We start from the raw sequence: 17,704 nt of genomic DNA, 5'->3' as shown, positions 1-17,704 counted from the left end.
GAACAAGAATGCAGCTGTATAAACTGAACAAACAAAATTATTGTCAAAATTATCAAAGTTAATACAGCTACTGCCCTGCTACTGCCTACAGGCAGTGTCACTGTTACTCTATACTATAGCAGTTTTGACAGAGATAGCTCTGACTATGAAGTAGTTGAAGAAGAGTTTGTACAAAATAGGAGCAAACAGGTGGTGGTTTTGAACCCATCAATGTACTGCACCAATGTCTGAAACTCCATACATAAAAATAGTCGTAGCTTGACGAACTTTGAACATAGCTCATAGCAAGGAACAGTGGAAAGCCCGTGGGATGTATAGACCTATAACAGCCACTCATGTAGTTTGTGCACAGTGAAGATTTTTCAGATCAACAACTTTGACGGAAAATGGACCGATCTTACCTACCATAATTTTGGTCTCCTTCTATTCAGCACAAAATTTTCGTATGGACTATTGATGCGGAGTTGCAGTCGTTAGATGGTGGCAAATCCTAGTCGTATTGACAACTGCTGCGTAAACAGTCACTGACTAAACTTTGCATGCATTTACCGTTTTTAATCGAAAGCCGTCCATATACGCGTACGACAGTGACAAAACAACACAAGGAATCTGGCGTACATATTGTTACTGAATTAATTACTTTGACCAAAAAAAAATGAGTTAAAACACCCAAATGCAGAAAGGTAATCATACAGAACTTTGCAGGTTTCTGGACTAAACGACACCAAACCGACCGGATCTCAGTCAACTGTTCCGGGCCTGACGTCTACTCTATCAGCGTCAACTCAACCTTTCACTATAGACAACTTTACCCCACAAACTGGGAATATACTAAATTTGCCTTGAAAAAAATTCAAACTGCGTATCGCATGGAAAATATCTTACCGGGGCCACGGGGCAAATGAAAAAAAAAGACAACGCACGCCAACAGAAACAGTGGAATCATGAATGATCATTAATATGCAAGATCGCTGTATTTATATGTCTGGGTAAAAATTTCTAGCTTTGAAATTTCTGGACGGTACAAAAGACGGGGCAGAATTAGACAATTGCAAACCAATGTGTTACCGCCGATGCATTACCTTTAGGGGCGTACTTTGGTACATAACACAATGTTGATAGCAAGGTAGTTCTGCTTCCAGTGATAAACACGATTCCCAATATACCACGGCTGTTGATTTGAGCTGCTGCCTTCGATCAAACATTTTGAACACAAAGTCATAATATCAATAATTTTGCGAGATTATAAGTGCTCGCTGTCTTCTCGCCAAATAGCTGTGATCAAGATTATGATGATAGAAGCAATTGACTGCCAAACACCTGCTTGCTCTTCTTATACATAATGTGTAAAAGTGGGAAAATGAGAAATACGACAGCAAATATTGGAATATGAATTTCTTACTATATTCTTCGCAATGATTTTGCATCTGTGTCTATTTTATCACAGTCACGGGACCATTTCTGACGATTTTTACTAACAAAGAATCAGTTTACACTCATCATGGGAACATATTGCAAAGACGTTCACAAATTTCTCATCACAAGAAAGATTACTCCAACAGACATGAATCAATCGCGATTAAGTTTCATCGCCCTGGCCAGACCGGAAATGCACAGCATCGAAGCAGTTTTGGCATCAAAAACCAACTTATTTTTTCCAAATAGAATTATTTGCTTACACAAGGCAGTCTCATTCAGCTCAGAAGCGATGTAATTACTGTGGAGAAACACAATACTGATTTGCAATTGACCTTGACTTAACGACCCATGTCACAAGTTATCAAGAAAGCTATTGAGTTACATAAAAAACCAAACCAAAACAATAACATATTTATTTATTTGCCAGTTGATTACAAATATTGTCCTTTCCTATATTTACAATGAGCGATTTTGTTTTGAGTGATTTGTTACAAGCAAGTCTTCAATTTATGTGTGTACCGGTAAATAACATAAAAAAGGGGTTCAACTCTGAAAGACTGCACTTGTTCATTTAAACATAAAATACATGTTACTTCTGCAAATTAAAACCCCTAAGAGTGGCAGTAGTGTAATTTAAAGAGATTATTCATATTATTCTTTTGAAACAAAATATACATTTTTCTCCTAATTCAGATTTATAAATTAAATGTGTGTTGATCAAAGATAGAATTTAATCCCAGTTGGTGTTTTCTGATCACATTGTATGTGTTTACAAAGCCTTCAGCACTTTGCATACAATGATGAAATATTTTTTGTTTATTTGTAGTCAACATTTTCACCCCAATTTACATGATTTATTGTGTTATAATCTAGGGGCCATACTTAATAAGATGAAATTGGGCAAAACAATGAAACTTGAAATTAAGTTGTGGTACTACAATAATTCTTTGAACTGAAAACTAATGGAGAAATACAATAATACAAGCTGCCTCTATATACTGAAAAAAATGTTGAAATAACATATTCTCCTTTATGACATGAAGGTCTCATGATGTGAAAATTGGTTGCCAACATTTGAATTTGTCTTTAAAAAGGAAATGTCTACACCTTTTAAGAGGCCTTCACTGCAAAATTAAATAACTGGCTTGCTCTTCCTTGAAAACTCGGTCTAAAATATCTTTAAAGTGGTTGGATTTTTCAGTGATGGCAGCTGGCTTCTGAGGAATATAACTCTGTCATATTTTATGTGAAATATTATTAAGTGTTCAGAGTTAAGTTTGTTTATATTTTATTGCAGACTACATCCTTTTACGATGTTTTATTTTTACAGCAAAATGAGGGACCAGTAAAGGTTGGGGAAAAACTTGCAGACAACCTTCTTTACAGGAATCATTTACTCCAGTTCAGTCTCTTTTTGATATCTAAAAAGACAACTTTGTAACAAATTCTGTGATGAAAAGATGAAAAATGTATGTTTATTTTCTGAGGAATAAATTATTGACAATGAATTTATACACCATTTTCACTCTATTGAAACACAACCTATCATAATTTCTTAGTAGGGCTTCATCTTGATGGTGTAACATTTTTGTGTTCAAATGAGAAGTTAGGGAGTATGATAGTCTCGCATGCCAGACCTCGAACCTGCATGCTGAGCGAGCGGCGAAGCCACGAGGTGGGAGTAACTGCAGGTTACGAGGTCTGGCAAGAATCAACTGCTCAGGAATGTGATGACGTCAAAAGTGGGCTGTCTTTCCAATGCTAATAAGTATAACTTTGGACCACCGCGTACAGACGACCATAACGCATTTTCCCACCATGTTTCATACACCCACGCTGAAAAAAACCCACTCCAGTTAAGATCTACGGTGAGAATTTATTTGTGAGGCAATTTACCACCAGCTCATTGGCAGTCGAATGGGGCCAAAAGTCTGAGCTTCGTTGGAACATAGCAAAAGGAAAAAGTAAACTTCATTGATGATGACGTCGACAATCGACAATCGCAAGCATTGAAGCAACGCCCGGAGCAATCATAAAACGAGAGATTTGCCATATCATGTCAGCTTCCTTCCAGATAACTCTCGTAGCTACCTCCTGCTTCGGTGTCAGGCTGTCCATCACCACTTTCTTCAATGGAATTGAGCGTTTTGCAATTTTTTTCCATTTCATCATGGTTGCTGGGGATAGAGTAACCGTGATTTCATGAAGTCGTACTGAGGTCAACGTAGGGCAGTTTACTTCCATTGAAACATTTCTGGATGAATGACACAATCATTCAGTCGAGTTCAAAGACTATTTTGAGACGCTCTGCCTACAGTATGAATAAGCAATAGATGTGTCTCTCTCACCTTGCCGATTTTCGAAGCAATCTATTGGACAGTATATATAGCACGCTTGTTCTAGCCAGACTTCGAAACCTGCCGTTACTCACGCCTCACGGCTTTGCCGCTCGCGCAGCATCCAGGTTGGAGGTCTGGGATGCGAGACTAGGAGTATGACTTCCTGGGGGTTCTGATGTGTCGCTTCAACATACATGTATAATCAGCAACTGCACTATGGATACAGTCTGCCTTTAATCTTTCAACTCTGGGCTAGAATTCAGCGCTTCTAAATTCCAGGAGTTCAAACCTGAATTTTCTAATGAATAATGTAAATGGTATGAAAGAGTTACAAATTACATTCAAGCATTGTACCCCTTGGCCATGTGTGGAGTAGCAATTTGGGAACCCTTCGTCATATTCATTTACTTGAAGCAATAAAATCACCGCATTAAACAATATACAATCATATAACTGCATGAGAAATGTGATTGATTGTTATGGGAATTCTTTTTAAAGTAGAACGCACCTTGGGGATAGATATTCAGACTCTCAAACTTTTTCAATTCTTTTTTGATCTACCACTTGCTAGGGTTCATTTTAAAGCTCTTTGTGTAAGAAATTTTTCACCGGCTTAGGTTTTTCAAAAATCGAAAATTCAATTTTTTTCTCCATTGAGTTAACACAGGGAGGGTGGCGATTTTGAATTCAAAATATTGGTAAATCTTGAGTAATTTGTTTCTCTTTTCCAAAACTTGCACGGTGACCCCCATTTTTTTTCTTGATTTTGAAAGAGAATGATTGAAATATTATTTAAGGAAGTTTAAGCAAATCTTAAAGTCTTTCACTTTCGAGGCGAATACTACCTTAATTTCAAACCAGGTAGACAGTTATGAACTTTATCTATTATAAAAAAGTTGTTTATCTATTTTATGATGACTTAGCAAAATAACCAGTATTTTTGAACACAAATAAAACACAAGTAGCTGTCACAGTATCATATGAAAATGTAGGAAAAAGTCAACTTATAGCACAAAAGTCTGATAGAAAAGGTTTTACATACACTCATAGTTGTTTCAAATAAATGACTTCATACTTGCTACCAGGTTCGAAATACCAGGTGGTCATGCGTCAAAAGACCACCAATTATCTAATTTGGACCACCAGATTCTATTTTTGGTGGTCAATCTTGACCACCAAGTTTTTGGAGCAGTGTTTCATCTAGGCTGCGCGATTGCGCGATTCCCCCTCTTTGGTGTGCTGCCCGGGTGTGCTGCGCGCCGCCAAGTGTACGCAGAAGGGGCGACCCATCGCGCACTGCACTGAGCTGGCTGGAATGGCATATTCACGGGTGTCACACTTCGATGCTTTTGACCCATTATCGGCACCTGTTAATACTTTGGCAACAGGCATTGTATAGGTGTAGCAAGAACATTTACATGAAAGGAACTAATTTTAGTTCGATTTTGATACTTTTTGTACTTTCCGTAGCTGATTTTGCATATGAAAGCATGTCAGCCCATTGAGAGTTACGTTCACAAAAGTTCATTGCCCTTGTCTCATTATCTCTGTACGATCGAGAACAGGGGACAAACTGAAGTTTTTGTGCATAGTATGAATGTCCGTAACACTATGAAAATAATTCTGGTAGCAAAAATTGACTCGGAAATTTGACTCTACTGTTACAGAAACGTTTTCAGTTCAGTGAATGACATTGGCACTGTAACGGGATTGCATGCAATGAGAGTCACAAGCAAGCTGTAGTGTCAATGGGCCCGGTTTTTGAATTCAGTGAACAAACATTGACTTATTTTTCGGGCAAATAAACCCTAAAGTTAACTGTTGATGACAACCAACATTTCTGTTTGTTATTTTCCCACTGTAAAATGACTGACAAAAAGCAATTGGAGCGAATCTGACATCGAGAAACTCCACATTCAAAACACGGCAGACAGAGACCTCCTAAGTTGTTCGTTTTAACTTTACTGAGTCTGCGCACAAGACTACAAGACCAGCTAGGTCACTAGAAAAATACAGCTAACAGGTTTGTATAGGGCAATCTTGATCCAAACTCTGCTGTGGTTAGGGATGATATAAGCACAGTAAAAACGTGACAAACAAATATATATTATTTTTTCAGAAGATAGGAAAGCATTCCTTTATAACTACTAAAGATTTTTCTTGCTTTGTGTAAGTACACACAGTTCAGTTAAAAATGAAAAAAATCCCTTGAAGGTTCATGTACAGTGGACATGGCTAGCTGTTAACAAACATACAGAATATAATGTAGCATACAAATTACGCTACGTTTTCCAGGAATATTAATGCTTTCGAATATTAATGAGCCATCCGCCACTCTTCTAAGCTCTACATACATTCACAATAGAGATACTCAAATTTGTTGACTTTTGAAAACATCTTATATAGGATGGTGTTTGCAGCCAGCAGCTTGGATTGTGTAAGCAAGTGATTTATGGTTTGTAGTATGTGTATCACAAGTGACATCATTGCAACATTAAAAGTTACCTGTAAAGCCGTGGTTATATGTTTTAGTTAAATCTCCCCCCCCCAAAAAAAATTTAAAATCCCCCTCAAAAATTCCTGCAGAGGGGGACCAGTCCCCCCCCCCCCCCCCCCCCCCCCCGGTGTAGGCTAGATGAAACACTGTTGGTCACAATAGTGCACTGCAGAGCTGTAAATCTTACATGCCTCTCACAGTTTATTGCTAGGAGTATCCAGAAACAATATATTGTCCTCAGAGATAGATACATTGTATTTTAGCAGTTATGTAGTACACGTCTTGTCTGTTCAATCACAGTCCCTCCACTGTGGTTCAATGTCAGTCCTTCAACCCCACTCCACTACTCAACTGAGTGTTCCTTTAAATAGACAATGTCTCTCTTTGTTTTACTGTTTACTACTATGATTATTGTGATAAAATCTGCAAACGTTGAATAACATCTCCTAGCAAATTTCGTCTATAGTCATTAAAGTGACACATACAAAACTTCATGATAGTCCAAAAAAATGCAATAATTGCCATGTTATACAAGCAGTAATTGTCATTTCTTTATTACACAGTAATTCTGTCAAAACTTAAAATCTGTAACTCAAGTCCTTTGCATATAACCAGTCAGTCAGTCACTCATGCAGTAGTCAAGTTGATCTGTAAATGACTGAAAATTTTCCAGTGGATTTACTGGCATCCACATACATATAAACCAACTTAACATGTGTAGCAGCATGGTGAAATGGTTCCAAAGCAGAATGTACAGCCCACTATTCACCCCCATGGACCCCAACCTCCACAAGAATTACACTCTGATATTACTAATTTTTTGGACCACCAAATTTTGCAATTGACCACCAAAATTTGAATCTGGTGGTCAAACTTGACCACCAAACAAAAAAATTAATTTCGAACCCTGCTTGCTACAGTAACAAATTTATGTGATTAATGAAAGTAGCAATGGTTAGTGTGTACATCAAAGATCAAACTTATATGCCTTCATAATTCAGCTTGCGAATTTGAGCTCAGTTCTATGAAAATACAATTATCTTTAATTTCCTGAGCACTATGACATCACTATCTTGACCTCATCAAGTACGCCTTTCAATAATTACATTGATCATTTCTGGTGATATTTTGCTGGATAATCGATACTAGTTGTGTTGATGTGATGAAACATGATCATGCATATTTATTAGATGCAAATAACTGACAGTTTCAGTATTCCCAGACAAATTTATGACATAACAACTGAACAATCATATCTGGCAGCAATCATATTCCAAAGTCGTGTAGAAAGATCATTTTCCAGTTATTTGCGTTTTTACTACCTCTCATTTAAACCATTAAAATATACTTTGTAAATTGTTTTAAAATCTCATTATTGGTGCCTCTGTGAAAATAATATAAGGGAAACAATTGTATTTATAAAAATGCCACTGTTAGTTTATAATAATTGTTTATTTTACGAATATACACATTTTGAATTTCAGTTGCATCACTTGCAGTAACATAATTTTTTTCTTGCAAAACAAAAAATCATAAATGATTCTGGATTATGGGTTTGAACGGTATAACTATTACTGTGTCACAGACTGCCTGGTATGGCACAGCATAGTCTGCTACCATGTTGCACTGATCTGCACCAATAATGAGATGTAATTTTTCCCTAATCTGGTATTTTTGTCTTCATTCTTTTCTTAATATTTCTTTACGCCTGAAATTCATTTTTTTTTGCTAACAAAAAATCCTAAATGAACCTGCGTTGAAACTGTTGAACTACTTTTGGAATCATATCATTACCCTGTCAGCTAATTACCATGAATTTCTTCTTTGTTCACTTGAGAGGAACAGCATTCCCACTTACGGAAGAGGCAAATACTGAATGATCACTTGTCTACACGACCAAAATTGATGAAAGTTTCTATGCACATTGATGATACTATGATACAACATTTTTGAAATCAGTAAGCATTTTTACTTCAGCCAATTCATTATTTACATATTTAATGAACTTTAATGAACTAATTAGGAATATTTATCTGAATTGACTAGACCGAAATTGACGGCAGCCCCTTACCGAAATTTAAGGCCTCCCGCAAACTGTTACTGCAAATTTGCCGCAAGCTTTGCAGTAAATTTGCAGCAAACTATTTGCCGCAAATATGCGGGTGGTTCATTTTTCAGATGCAAATTAGGTTTCTTGTGAACTTGCTGCAAATATGCAGCAAACTCCCTGCCGCAACGTTGCTGCAAACTCTTTGCAGCAAATTTGCGGCACAATCCTTGCAGCAAACTTGCGGCAAATTAATTTGAATGTTACTGAAAATTTGCCGCAAACTCCATACAGCAAATTATTTTATTTGCGCTGACCATTGTTTCTCGTGAAACTGGTATTTCAGAGTTTAGTTGGATAAAACACATCTTGTGCTGTCCACAGTCGGCCAATATATAAATATTATTTATCCAACTTAACTCTGAAATACCAGTTTCACGAGAAACAATGGTCAGCGCAAATAAAGTTGTTATAAACAAAAAGATGACAGAGAAAAAAAGGTTAAATTCAATTGTGGTACAATTTATATTATATGCCATGTTCATTTCATGCCACATAAGTGTCATGATCATGTCAAGATTTTCTTTTGACTTGAGAAGTTTCATGTAACATTTACATTACTGTCAAAGGCTGCGATTTGGCTTTCTGTTCTCTGAATTTCTTGTCCCTATAGTGTACCAGCAATGGATTCTGAAAAATATAAATCGTTCAGGGAAGAGTGTAAGTCTTTACCGTTTGACCAAACATTGTAAATTTCATGAAAGAAATCGATAATTATTTGAAAATGAGACAAAATCAAGTTGAAAAATTGAAGCAGAAAATGCATAAATATTCATGATCGAAATTAAATAAATACTGATTAAAATGTCCGACAACGGACAACTCGCCGTATGTTGTTTACATACACGACGGCGACAATCTGCAAAAATCTCAGCACTTACTGTAAGTAACTGTTGTGAAACGAAAGTGCATTCAGTATGAATCAGTACTCAACGAAAATTTATCTTTAGGTAAAGATTGCAATACAACGATTACAGAACATAATTATAGCGATCGATGTACAGACGAACGGTACATTGACTTACATTGCTGAACGGCTTGCAGACCGCTGGACGATTCCCGGTCCGGTTGCAGGTCTCACCGTGCTGTGTGTAAATACCGTACTCAGAAAATATAGTCGGCATCTTTACTGCCGCTCGCGTTCACAAATTTAGAACTCCGCCTGTCCCTGGTACTGTATACACGTTTTTGCAACTATGTGATATCATTTGGCTGGCGATTCCATAGAGAGATCACGAAATTGTCCACTAGAAAACTCCCTGCTCACAAGTACGCAGCCGACACTGGCCGATGGTATTTAATCTAACTTCGCGCCGATCAAGCCTCATGACGATATCGGAAGTGCGATCTATAAATCATTACGTGATTGATAATGTAGTCCCGTTTTAAATGCTGGAATTGACTCTACATCTGCACCAATCCGTTATATTTCATACTTAATATAGCATTTAATTTATTAGTTTAATGAAAATGGTTATTTTTATCATTGAAAGACTAAAAAGAGAGTAAAAATTCTTTCAGCACGAAGAATCAATATCAATGCGCGAACTGACCTTGATGAACCGTGACCGGAGAGTGTAAACATGTCGGCTGCTCGCAGCTGATACACAGTACGTGTTGGACGTTGGTGAAGCGGCGCTTTGAATTTTCGTACAGCGACTCGGGATGGAGTGTAATCCTAAATCTCAAATTTGTGCTCGGCAATACAACTCTAACGCTGAAAACATGGACAAAAGCCTTTTACCTCGACCCATGTTATCAGAAGGCGAGATTTTGTCAGCGGCATCGATGGGACAGACTGTAAGCTGCAGTGCATTGTACGTACCGTATACATGTACTATATTGATGGGATGAATAGCTTGGAGCACAGCCACTACTCTGCTTGGAGGTAGTAGCGGAAACATTACTGTACAGATTTGCAGTAACAAAAGTCTACGACGTGTCCTTACAGACCATCATCAAACGCACATTTTGTTCGAAACTGTTTGCATTTTGGTATCATTCGCAGAAAATACAGGGTGTAACTTGCAAGACAGACAAGTCCCTGTTTCAAAAATTTGTTTCCCTGAAAATTCAGTTTTCGATCCAACCATAATTTACCCAACCAGATTGTCAAAGGGCACTTTTATTACATCATGTCACTACAGTATATACTATAGATGCACTCTATATCCATGCAATGCTTTCACCAGCATAACTGAAGCTGTTCATTATCTAGCATTACCAGTTATTATAATTTAAAAAGTGGATTGTCTGTTATGAAATAAGGAACATAAAATATAAATGAAAGATCAATTTTATGTTGCTTACACATGACTGGTCACGAAGTGCAACAGTACTCAGTGTGTAGTGTGTACTCCCTGGTAATGAAATAGTGGGAAATATGTCAATCATGTGTTGCTGCATATTTGCAGCAATAATCTGGTTTGCCGCAAATTTGCAGCAACTTAGTCGTTTACCGCAAATTTGCTGCAAACTGACTTAAGGGTTTGCAGGAGGGTCACATCTACCTGCAAACTTCTGCAACTCCTTCCTGCAAGGTATAGCTTGCTGCATATTTGCAGCAAACTTACGGCAAATTTGCAGTAGAAATAATTTTCGGTAAGGGAAATTGCTATTAAAATTGTAGATACTATTATACAACTTCCATGTATTGAATGTTTGCAAATGAATGTGTCATAAGTAACAAAGTCAATGCTTGATAAATACTATTATACACGTAACTATTGAACATGTCTCCCAAGAAATGTGTTTTATTATATTCACTTTTTGTCACTGTTAGCATTTGAAGCGAATGCTCATCCACATTATGTACTCATTTGGTGGACTGGTATCTTGATTTGCACAAGTTTTGATTGACAGTGATATAAAATCATTATCAGCGTCCAATGGGTTGATTTCCTTATGTGCCAAACACAAGTACTAACTAAAATTGCCCAGAAAACTTATGAGTTTGAAAAATGTACAGTCATTATACATTGAAAAGGTATTCACTCTGCTTTATAAAGCATTGACATTTCATAACCTTTCATTAATAATAAAAACGCCGCAATATTTGTGTTCTCCGTTTATGTTACTTGTATTGTGTCTCTTTATATAGTATGTGCTCTTCTTTTTATCCGGTATTTAAAGCTAATTAATATCATAATGAAAGCTTTGATGTACGGTTTGATTTGAATATATTTTATCTTTCACCTTTCAATCTCCCTTCTAAATTTTTGTTTGTTGTCAAAGAATTTTGATATCAAATCATGACTTCCAATTTATTAATATTCTTACATCTTGCTGTTTAAGTAACATTTTTTTGTTTTCAGATGCAATTTGTTGGAATATATTTTATACGTAGAATGGTAAATTTTGCCCTCAAATATTTCTTCAGCTTGTTAACTATGAGATCTGTCTGATATATTGTCAAATTTTACATCCAAAATGTCAATTTCCTAACAACAAACACTGCAAACAAAAGGCTCTCAAAGTAGGTATACTAAGTTTTGCTATTTTGTCCTGATTGTATTTAGTGTCGTGTTTAATTCATTGTCTCTCAAATGTGTTTTCTGATCACGATAATTGGTAATTAACTTTTCATGTCTGATCAACACTATGCCTGATGTAATCCAATATTTCAACAAATGAATAACAATTTATCAATTCATTTGAAAGATAAAAGGATAAACTGATAAGAATTTGATTGGTTTGCTGTGATTACATCATAGATGACATCACTGTGCTGCAACACTTTGTTATTGATTTCTCCATAATTCTGATGCTATTCACATTACTAAACTGCAATGATGCTGCAAGGATCGATACTTACTACCTATACTTAACTTGTATGACTGGGCTACGCGAGTTAACACTTAACTGATATGATTTATCTTACCTGAGATTATTGCATTTCAATTTGACACAATATAAACAATGATCAGCATAAATGTTGATGAGTAACAAAGTCAATGTTTTATGAATATCCTATCAAACACTTACTGATGTAACAGCTTCAATGTCAGCACCAATACCAAGTAGATATTTCACCACTTCACTGTGACCACCCTCAGCAGCATTTATCAGGGGAGTTTTATTGATCTACAGTGTAATTGAAGAGTTAAACATATAGATGTGTGTTCAATGCATGAGGTATACTTGTATGTCAATACACTATCAACAGTAAAACAGAGTTCACAAACTTGATCTAGGGGAGGAAATATATTGAATAATTACAATTAGTCATATTAATGACCATAATACAGTGTTGAGCATTTCTGGACAGTCCATTATGTGTCCTTATCATTTCAATGAAATCAAGTTTTTTGTCCCATTTCTATCAAAATTAGAGGATGATGTAGGCACATATATCAGGATCTAAATATCTAATCTATATAATTGTATTCAATGCATGAGGTATACTTGTATGTCAATACACTATCAACAGTAAAACAGAGTTCACAAACTTGATCTAGGGGAGGAAATATATTGAATAATTACAATTAGTCATATTAATGATCCTAATACAGTGCTGAGCACTTCTGCACAGTCCACTATGTGTCCTTATCATTTTCATGAAATCAAGTTTCTTGTCCCAGTTCAATCAAAAATTAGAAGATGATGTAGGCACTTATATCAGGATCTAAATATCAAAATGTACCCATGTATATATATATATATATATATATATATATATATATATATACAGGGTTTTACATCACTTTTAACTTTTGAAAGTCCCTGGGACTCCTGGTGTTAGAAAATGGGAGTCCTACATCAAAATATGGGGGTCCCAATTTATTTCACAAAAATGTTTTATAGTTTATCAATGCCATGGTCTTCACTGTGTTCAATTAGTATTAAAACACACAGCAAATAGTTGCATATTTCTTAAAATAATTCCTACATGAAAATTCTAGTTCATACTGAGGGCCCTCATTGATCAATTCAAAGAACATTATTCATGATATTATCTCATAACTTTAATGACAAGTTCACAACGTGAAATTTGAACAAATATTCAAATTTGTCAAATTGACAAGAAGGTAAGTAATTTCATACTCTGAAATGGCATACACCTAGCAAGTCCAGTAGGTTTGAGTTCACACTCTGCCAGCAGCTCCTTCAGCAAATAACCTACAGTAGCAGTGTTCATGAAGTCAAAATCATCTATGATGGGGCCAACCAGTTTGATGAACATTAGTCTATTAAGCTTTTGAGGATTGAGTCTATTTCGTGCCCTCTGTTTGATGGCATTTTGTACTGAAAAGCCCCTTTCACATGGGGCAGAGGACACTGGTATGACAAGAGCAATTTTAGCTAGGATGGCAAAATCAGGATACTCCTCTGTAAAATCAGTTAGCAACAGCTTGATATACATATCAAAATTCAGTGCCTCCTATGAGATCTTGTGAAGTGTTTGTAAACAAGGAAGTGTGCCCTAGCTCTATCAGCATCAATACCTGGTGTATTGTTATAATGAATCAACAGTTGATCAAGCTGGTTGACCCCATAGTCAGGTAGGTTAGCCACATTTTCAGGATATCTGTGTGGGTTGAGAATCACATCAAAACACTCCAAATATTCATCTCATCATCTGGAAATCTGCTATCTAAATTCTGCAGCAGTTTGTTGATATAATTTTCTCTTGCATCACAGAACCTCTGTCTGAGTGGCTGATTGTCAGTATTTTGAATGTTTTTGTATGTGTTTTTCTGACCATTGCCAGGAACATCACCCAAATCATAAAGACGTCTCTGACAGTGTGTGAATCATTAGTCATTCTATTCAATGTGTCCCTAGTAGACTGAACACTTTTTTTGATATAAGAGGTGACAGAATCTTTCTGAAATGTAGGCTCAAATTCCAATGACAGTAAGAACATCAATCAATAAGGCAGTGAATAGCAGACACAATGAATTAGAGATAAATTTCACAGCTCATCAGCCTTTCCCCCTTTTTTGTCACTTGCAAGTGCCAAGGCAATTGGCTCAAAACTGATGAAAACCATCTTGACAGCTGATTCGACCGACAGCCAGCGAACAGATGTAGCCTCAGTAATTTGTTTTGTTTTCCCATTCAACAGAGTTTGAATTTCCCTAAGTTTGTCATATCTCACACTAGATTCAATGAAGTATTTATACAATGAATGGATTATATTATATTCTTTGCAATATTCAATATCTCTGCCTGCTTGGGAAGCAGCAAGATTCAATCAATGTGCAACACAATGCACTTGAACAAGGTTGGGATTTCTGGCTTTTAATTTTGCACCCAACCCGTTCAAACGGCCGGTCATTACGGCCGCCCCGTCTGTTCCTAGTCCATATATTTTGTCCACGGCTGCGTCACAGATTTCTTTCCTAGTCAAAAATTCAATCAAGGCGTTTTCAATCTCTGCAGCATTGGCATCTGTAATTTGCAGGTTACAGAGGAAAGAAAAATTCGCCTCGCCATTCTGAATATATCGAACATATATTGCAACACAAGTCTCATCCAACATTATACCGATGACGTCACTTGCATGTATGCTATCAATCAGGGACTTCTCGATCGCACGTTGAATACACTCTTCAAACTCCATAACTATCTGAGGACGTTTATAATATTCAATGTCTAAGCCGTTCAGATTCTGCAGATGAATGATGTCAGTGAATACATCGCATGGAAGGTCACGTTTAGCGATCAGATAAACAGTACGTAATTGTGCAGCGTACGCCTCGAGTTCGTTACTCTTACCGCTACGTATCACTCCACTCGTAACTGTGCTCTTACCCTGCAACTGCCGGTCCTCATGCTTAGGATTTTAACGCTTGTGAGACGACTTTTCGAGTCCTGATGACGAGTGAGAGTTGAATGTTGAAAATTACAAAAACCTTCCATGAACGGGCATGTAACATTCGCTTTCAAACATACACCACATTCTATGACGTTTCGCTCTTCAGAATATCGAAGCCATTTATAGTAAATCTATTGAGTCAACTTCTGTTGAATGTTCGTAATTTTGCTGACTTGGTCGGGGGACCTGATGTATCAGTATCGCATGGCGTAGCTGCCGTTTCGGCCTCGACCAAACCTGCATGGTGCTGGTTGCTGCGGCCGCCGAAAAACCTTCGCAGATCGGCCTGATCCATGATGCATAAACATGTGTTAATCGACACAAACAAGAAATCGACCAATTAAGAATCAGTTTACATTTTGAAAGTAACTTTTTACAGCAATAGAATTTGTTTCCGCGGTTACCATTGGTTATGAAACAGTGGAGGCCAATGCACTATGGAGCATTCCATTAAAGTACGGGGTCGGTAAGGTTTACTGGGATGTGTTACGTGTTCAGCAGCTTCGCAAGGTGTACACCAGCAACAGATATTGCTGCGTCCCAAGGGACGCGTGGTTTAGTTTTTGAGGGGTCCTGCGTCCGGTTTTATGCGTAAAGGACGCAGAAATGCGCGTCATGTAAAACCCTGTATATATATATATAATTGTATTTATAGTTCATGAGTGATCTTTTGTATTTTTTCATAACAGCTGAACGTTGAAAGGCTTACATTTGTTTGAAGAAAAATATGCCTCTTGGTATTTCTGCAATGACTTCCTGCAAAAACCACGATTTGATTATTTTCTGCTCTTTCAATCTCATTTTGTCTAGCTGGAGCTATTTCTGTCAAAACCTTGAATGCAGTACCTCCAACTTCGTAATCTTAATTACCAATCAACTTGCATTCCCAATATTAAATACAGAGACTTAGATCATACTGACATGAATATCTGTGTTTATCAGGTCTTCCCTGTTAGAGTTGAAAATTTCTATTGACATTTGAAAAAGGTTTCAGTCCATTATATATTCCTCTGTCTTTATCAAACTAAGTGACTAATTAGCTATTTGATAAGCCAGCTCCTATTCTCATGTACATACGACAACAAAGGAGTTAAAATTCTAAAAATGAAATATAAACACTTCAGGTATGTCAAAAACAAGTTTAATTTAATTGACAATATCATAAATATTGCATTGTAAAAATAAAGGTTTTCAAATCTCAAAGTTGGTCTTATACGGGGATAAAATTCCTAAAGCATTTTTCCACTCTTTTAAAAAATTAACTACTTTATTGAAAGAAAACTCACATTTCCTTTGACTTCTTTGTCAATACCAAGAGTTGCAACAAAATACTTCACAATATCAAGGTGTCCTTTCCAAGAAGCAAGATGCACTGGCATTCTGTTATCCTGGAAGTGAAATGAAAAATCGTTATTGACGTGTAATCAGCTGGAAAGCAACTGTTAAAGAATTGTTTATTGGTGATTATGGCTTTGCTATAATCATTGTTAACGTCTGGAGGGACACGGGGAGAAGGGTTTAGACCTGCTAGTATGGGTCACCATGCTCCACTACTTCTACTGCCTGCTGGATGCACTGGAGACGTAACCTTATCTACCAACCGCCTTCAAATTTACCGTTATCTAAACAACTTGCGTCACCCTTGCCACGTCATTATCCATGCGCATATCAGTACGATCAAAGCCACGATCGTCCATTTCAACTTCTGCCACGCTCAAGTTCACACCACAAAATTCACCATGCCAAAACCGAAGAAAAGCAGGGGCCACGCACACAGGCGGCCACCCGTACATCGGCGAGGGCGAAGAGACGCCCACGCACCTCGGCAAATACCTACTAACCCAGTCAGTACCGACAGAAACCACACCAACCAACCCTGCCTGAGCGGCGTGCCGACAACCGCCACAGCGGCAGCCGATCCAGCAATGTCAGACCACGTCGCCAAAACCGGCATCGCAAGCGCCATTGATTCAATCCGACGGGAACTACGGCAGCCAACTACCAACACTACAGCACCGGCGCCTATCCCGACGCCCAACCTGCAAGTCCAGCCAACTGATACAGTCGTTGGTGCACTATCACCTGCTTCACTCATCGCCGCCGGGCCGACGACGCTCGCCGCTCCGTCCAGCTCGGTGCTTTCTCAAGCCCACCCAAGTAATCATCTCGCTAATCGTAATGGATATCAACCCGCCATTACAGCTGCCCCACCCGACTCGACCACCAGTGGTGGCGCTGCGCACATCCGGGACCACCCTACCGATGGCGGCGCACCTCATAACAACAACCTGGACAATATGGCTGCGCCCTACGCTCAACCCGCCCAGCCAGCTGGTCACAATGCACCGCCATGGCGCCCACCACCTAGCGCCGGGCCAACGGGCAAATCTTCTGCAGCAATACCCCCAGCCGACATGCTACTGCCATACGTCGATCAATCAACACTCAACGCCTTGGCTAACCTCGGTAAGTTCATCGAATTTGGTGACTAACACCCGGATGCCCTAGCTCCCAACTCAACC

General features: G+C 37.8%; 1 protein-coding gene across 1 annotated transcript in view; it reads right to left on the bottom strand.

Moving 5' to 3' along the window:
• The window catches only part of LOC139123877 (ankyrin repeat domain-containing protein 29-like), a 59,242-nt gene extending 42,676 nt beyond the window's left edge, over positions 1-16,566 (bottom strand). The window contains exons 1-2 of the mRNA XM_070690029.1: positions 16,469-16,566; positions 12,347-12,445 (exon numbers count right to left, since the gene is read on the bottom strand). Coding sequence (XP_070546130.1) covers positions 12,347-12,445; positions 16,469-16,561 — 192 coding nt within the window. The 5' untranslated portion in view covers positions 16,562-16,566. The remainder of the gene's footprint in view (positions 1-12,346; positions 12,446-16,468) is intronic.
• Positions 16,567-17,704: the final 1,138 nt, after the last annotated feature.

Source organism: Ptychodera flava (genome assembly GCF_041260155.1).
Source record: "Ptychodera flava strain L36383 chromosome 23 unlocalized genomic scaffold, AS_Pfla_20210202 Scaffold_23__1_contigs__length_28996876_pilon, whole genome shotgun sequence".
NCBI lineage: Eukaryota > Metazoa > Hemichordata > Enteropneusta > Ptychoderidae > Ptychodera > Ptychodera flava.
Note: the sequence above shows the minus strand (reverse complement) of the source record. Positions and strands in the feature narration are given on the sequence as shown.